Source organism: Pterocles gutturalis, unplaced genomic scaffold, assembly GCF_000699245.1.
Source record: "Pterocles gutturalis isolate BGI_N339 unplaced genomic scaffold, ASM69924v1 scaffold7897, whole genome shotgun sequence".
NCBI lineage: Eukaryota > Metazoa > Chordata > Aves > Pterocliformes > Pteroclidae > Pterocles > Pterocles gutturalis.
The window spans coordinates 24,630-30,857 of NW_010107874.1; the positions used below are offsets into that span (position 1 = coordinate 24,630).

Sequence of the window (6,228 nt, forward strand, 5' to 3'; positions counted from 1 at the left end):
TCCCATGCACTGCACAAGAGAGGCTTCTGGGAAGTACAGAGTTATCCTGCTGGCTGAGGAGCAATTATATTCAGGAGCAATGACCTTTTCTAAAAACACGTGTAACTTCCTTTCCTCCCAAGTCTTCAAAAGGGAGGTCTGGTGGTTAAAGAGACAAATAAAGAGGGCTGTATCATCTGTATCCATAACTGTCTTTACATCTTGTTCAGTAACTGTCAAGCCAGGATTTCACTGGCCCCTGAAAGCCTCTCTCTACATCAAAACAGACCTTGTTCTTTCAATTTCTTTCAGCCATAGATGTCTGATTTTGGAGGGACCTTGTAAGGTTACCTGAGCTGAGTGCCAAGAAAACTCATGTTTGGAGATGGATCTGCAGCTATTGCATTCATTTATTTTTAATCATACTTGAATCACCAGCAAATCTCTAGGTACTCTACAGATACAAAAATTATCAACAGTTCCTAGTGCCCATCACCTGCTTTGTGGTGGTTATTCACCTTTCACCCTGGCTGAGTTTTGAACAAAAAACCACAGTTGACTATACACAGAAGTGTAGTCACCCCATACTCGAAATGCCTATAATTTGGACAGCTATTTCTTCTCAATAAGATAGCTTTTATATTTGCTACTACCAATAAAAAAGGAAGTAACTGTTTCCCCAACATCACCAGTTAAAAAATATTGAATCTATTCTTGATTCTTTAAATTTTTCAGAGTTCATGATTTCTCTGAAGCCCTGGGCTTTAGGATTCTGTTACTAGTTTAAAGAAAACAGGAAGACTCTTTCAATAGAAGACTCTTAAAATATGAGAAACACAAAGGAAAGAGAGCATGAGAAACAGACAAGATAAAAAATGAGACAACTAATAAGGCAAGACTCACAGGAAGACTACAACATTCACCTGTCCTGTCAGGGGACAGGTATTTGTGGCTTCCTTCTTTTCTCAGAATTTTCCCAGGAGAGGACTACAGAAAGTAAGAAGCAGCAGTGACAACTGATGAGTCTTGTTTCCATCCTGAAGGTTTTATCTTCTGTTTAGGGAAGTAACCCTTAGCAGTCTCAGTTGATTAGCAGTGAAGGTAGTTCAGGCAGTCCATTATCTGCTTTTGGCAGCATTTTGCGTTGTTAATCCATTATTTATATAGTTGCAAACAAATCTTTTCCTCATATGGATAAGCAGCAGTAAGAAGAAAATAGAGTCCCAAAAGACAGAGAGAATTAAAACACTGTTAAGATTTATCCTATATAAAAGGAGTTGAGTCATCAAATACAAAGGTGCAGACACATAATTATGCTTGACAAAAAGCATAGATTACGAGCAGCAGGTAGAGCATAGGATGCAAAGGATTGCTACATAACTTCCTTACATAGACTTTCCAAGACTTCCCACAAGAGCTATGATGTTGCTAGAGACAGGATATGAAGCTAGATGGATTTTCAGTCTAATACATATTCCAATGTTGTCATCATTTTTGGTGAAATTTGACAATGTGCCCAACACGACGCAAAGCATGGACAGTCCTCAGTAAAGCACTTGGGACAGAAAATTGCACAGAGGTGCAGTTTGCTTTCTCTTTTGTACTAACCTTTCTCACAGACGCTTAAGTATTTAGCTAGATGTAGGCACTGGTGACAGTCTGAAGGATACCTTCCAGTGAAATCAGGTGTCGGCAGTCTCTATCTGCAGATCAGATGTTGTGCTGCAATTGGCATCACTACGTGGGCCACAGATACCACAACAAACACCTAAGTTGACTGGGAAGATGGCAGTATGGTTCAGTGGTGAGACTCAACGGGTTATTTCGTCTCTTCACTGAAACTGCCAAGAAGTAAAACCTAAAATAGTACTGACTGGGGCAACAAGCTTCTTGGGACACAGGGTGCATGGAGGCCACTCCAAGCTCATTCCTTAAGCAGGTCATCTCCAATGTCTCAAGACTATACATCTATTTGGGTTGACAGCATTGTGCTGGAAGACTGCATGATGTATTGTCATAGCACTGACAATACTAACTCCCTGTTATTTATGTCTTCTGGCACTTGAATGCTTCTTCCACGCTTCCAGACAAGAACATTTCCCGCTGTGCCCACAGTCCTTCTGGCACAGCATGCACTATGGCCAGCTCCTAATAGAGGCACACCCTACACTGCTTGTCCTGTGGTCATCCAGACCGGAACACCTCAGAAAACATGCCGAGACTCCCTCCATGCCTACAGTCTTGTGTTTACCCACAGGTCTCATTCCTGGGTCCACAGGGACCAGATCAGCAGAGCACAATGTGGAAAGCACCTGCCCACTTTCCAGAAGAAAAAATTATCGGAAATATAGTATATTCATAGTTTCCAGGACATCAAAATAACATCCAAAAGACCTTTTTTCTGTTCCTTTTCAGACTGAACTAGATGACTGTGCATGTACATCTTACCTCTGTTATTCTTAAAAAAGCTAGGATTACTCTTTTATCCATGGGATCATTAAAGAGAAGAGTGGGAAAGGTCTTTTGTATGGCCGTGTGTTGCCTTACGCTCTGTTTTACATAGATGATGATGCAGACAGCCAGATGGACCAGCAGAAGGCCTCTTTGCTTGGTCTTTGCAAAGCAGAGTGTGGCTATGTGAGATCATCTTTGCAAGCTGCTGTGAAGACCATGAGCTTCCTGGGAAGCAAATAGAGCATGACTACTTCAGCCTTCACTTTATTTGGCTTCCTGTGCTCTGAAAGTTTGACCTTTTAGAGGCTGGTACATTGCTGAAGGCTTTCCAATCAGTATGGTCTTGGCAACACTCAGCCATCTCAAGGAGGTGCTTGGTGTAGTAAAGGACACTGCCTGGTACTTCCACTGTAATTGGAGAATTTTCCCACGAGTCACTAAATGCTCCAAAGACAAAGAGGGTACTTTACAAACAGAGGTCTGTGAAACTTGTGAACATCCAGACTACTCGGGGCTTTAATACAGAAGGTGGAGACAGTTGTGAAAAGGAAAGGACACAGAACTGCAAAGATTGTCTGTATGTGTATAGCGTGGTACAGCCTGGGCTATGCTGAGGGGTATTCTTCCTCCTTCTCAATGCCAGGGGAGGCTTTTTGGTGTCCACAACAATTCAGTTCTTAGTTTCTCTGTGGAGAAAGGCAGCAAAGACAGCAGTGGTCTGTGGTATGGTATCTAGGCTTTTAGAAATGGAACGGTGGTGCTGCTCTTCAGAAGACTAAATCTCACCCTTAAGGAGTCAATAAAAGATGTTCTGCTGAAACAAACCCAGACTGTGGTCTGGGTATCCAGAGCCCCAGAAAGCAGATCCTAGCAAGCCTAGAGGCTTCTCGTGACACTTCCTGAAACGTTGACTGGGTTCAAGACAAGTAATACAACTAAAATCCTGGATTTGGGGGTTCAGGGTGTCTCAAGTGAAATGTTTTTCACATTTGAAGAAAATCCTGAGAGTACACAGATAGGCTAATCAGTTACCTGGTAAGTCTTTTCAAACTTTTTCTGTGATCTGGAAAGCTGACTGCAGGAAAACATCAGAGGCAGGTCTGTGAATGCTGAGAATTTCTGACAAACTGTTCACATATCAGACCAAGATACCAGATGCAAAGGAGGCACATGACTCTGCTAATCTGTAATTTCATCTCCTCAGCTCCACCACCCATCCCAAGGATTTCGGTTTGGAACCGTGCGAGAAAGCAGTGCTGAAGACTATGTGAGGCAAAGCTTCCCAGAGATGCATGAGTACATGCGGCGGTACAACGTCCCTGCGACCCCGGATGGAGTGGCATATCTAAAGTGAGCCTCTGACTGCAACTGCAGATCTGGTCCCTTGACCAGAACGCAAAGCAGTGAAATGGTGATGGGTTTCACATGTTCAGTGTCTCTTATCCCACAAAATAGTCATTGAAGGGAGTGTGGTAGATAGAAAAGAGCAAGCTAGCGTAGCACCAGATGGAATGTTTCCAGGGGACGCAGTGCTTTGTGCTAACAACAGCTAGGGTGCCATCAAGCACAGGCAATGTATAAATCCTGGCAGGTTTCTGTCCTTGGGACCCTTTTGTCAGGCAGTGAGAAACACCCAGAAAAAAGTCACCAAGCAAAAGCTGTGAATGAGGTTCCTCAGCATCTTCAGCGTGCTGGGAGGTAAGAAGGTTCCCAGAGAGAAACCTTAAAGCATTTATAATTAAAATTAATAGAAGAAGCATTAAATTGGTAAAAAGTAATAAACACCAAGTCTTCTTGCTTTAGAGAATCATGGTATCACTATGTTTCAGAGACATTTGTGCCTAACAGTCTGGCATCACACAATGTATTTATTCTGCCCGGAAACAGGAGAGGTATAAGCCAGAAATAATTAACTCGTTTTACACACAGAAGTTGCATAACAGATGGCCTGAGAATTTTTCACCAGAAGTTGTTTCCTGTTTACGTATTTTTCCCAGACCCATCCTAATGATAATTAAGGTAAATGGCAGTTCCTTTGGATTAAACTGGAATCAATCCATCAAAATCAATGACATAATGTAACTTCACATCAGAACACCTGGACCTTTAATGGGACAAGAGTGGAGGGTGCAGTCCCTGGATCAGAAGAGACCACACACTGCAACTGTTCTTTTGTATCATCATTTTATGCAAGTGTGCTATTGATAAATTATTATGTTAGTAAAATTCAGTCCTCTGTGTTCATGAAGAATGAACATAGAGAAAAGCTGATCCAGGTGAAGAAAATTAATTTACCTCCTATTGAAGGAGAAAGGAGGAGACACACCTTTGTATGAGTTATCCTCCTGCATTTTTGTTCTAATTACCATAACTTTAACATTGGAAAGAAGCCAATACAGCACTAGTATTTTAGCAATTTTTGTTCTTTTCCAGTAAAGCTTTGTCCTACCCTTCAGTTGAGTCGAAGTCTAACAAACAGTAGTATTTTCCATCCTTGAGATCAGTAGTATTTCATGGGAGCAAGGTAAGTCCTACCCCTGCTGTCCTGCTCTAATTGCACAAAGTTTGTATTTTATGCACAATTCCCTTCAAAATATAAATCAGTTTTGCATTTAAAATAGCAGGCCCTGGTCTCTGGTTTCATTCAGTAATCTTCCAGAGAACTGCGTAGATAAGTGTTCAGTGACCATCACTGAGTCTTAGACTGTGAAGTGATTCTTCTTCTGACTTTGACGTTGAATACAGGCATGATCCAGAGAAACTTGATGCCTTCATCATGGATAAAGCACTCTTGGATTATGAAGTATCGATAGATGCTGACTGCAAGCTTCTAACTGTGGGAAAACCCTTTGCCATTGAAGGTAATAATCAGTTTTATAACTTACTGCTCTATTTCTCATGTGTTGCATTTGTTTAATTGTAATTTGGTCTTCTCAATTAAAGTATGCAGGTGAAACTGTGGATCCCTTGAAGATTGTGATAAAATTCTCAGTGATGAAGCAGAAAAAAGGTTTCGCACTTTTTTGTGGTTTTCGAACTTTCAGATTGCTTGTACCATCTGTTGCCATGCTTTGTGTAGGAATTATTCAAAGTGCTGAGCCGGTCCGTCTCCAAATAAGTAGGAGGCACCATCCATTTCAGTGCTCACAATGAAATAAAGCAGCTCCTGAAATGAGGCTTGCTTTTTGCAGGATCACTTTTGCTACACATGTTCAAAACCCAGTGAAATACATTCAAAATGCTGTTCTACAGTTTCACTTTCATCTGAAGCAGACAAATACTGTTCCCATTTTAAAGGTCAACTTATGATTCCCGCTGAATCTGTAGCTAATTGGAGCTAAAGAAGGGAGCCTACCCTGATACATAGCCTCCCGCATCCCTGCTGTATTAGCAAGGACAGACTGGGAAGCAGCCTGGAAGCAAGGCTTGTCTGAAGCTGCCTCCAGCATGGGTGAGCACATTTAGCAGATATTAGACTTTAGGAATCACTTCTGTGATAGATGGCCGATGAAAATGATTGAAGCTCCCTCTTTCTTCCACTCGAAGGGCAATCACTCTGGCCACTCCCATCGCACATTAAAACAACCTCCTTCAGAAATGTTCAGACCTGATTGAGGAAGGCAGTATGCTAAATGAAGGCCAGAGGTAGCTGAGCATTTTAATCATTTTCAGCTACAAGTCACCAGCACTAGGCATTTTGCAGAATGCTCCTTTTTGCTGTTCCTCATCAGCGTCTCCCATTTGAATTCACACCAGAGACCTGCAAGCAATTAATTTTCTTCTTTTTGTTATCAA

General features: G+C 41.8%; 1 protein-coding gene across 1 annotated transcript in view; it reads left to right on the forward strand.

Moving 5' to 3' along the window:
• Window positions 1–6,228, forward strand: part of GRIN3A (glutamate receptor, ionotropic, N-methyl-D-aspartate 3A) — a 43,257-nt gene that overhangs the window by 20,020 nt on the left and 17,009 nt on the right. The window contains exons 4-5 of the mRNA XM_010072398.1: window positions 3,638–3,783; window positions 5,179–5,294. Coding sequence (XP_010070700.1) covers window positions 3,638–3,783; window positions 5,179–5,294 — 262 coding nt within the window. The remainder of the gene's footprint in view (window positions 1–3,637; window positions 3,784–5,178; window positions 5,295–6,228) is intronic.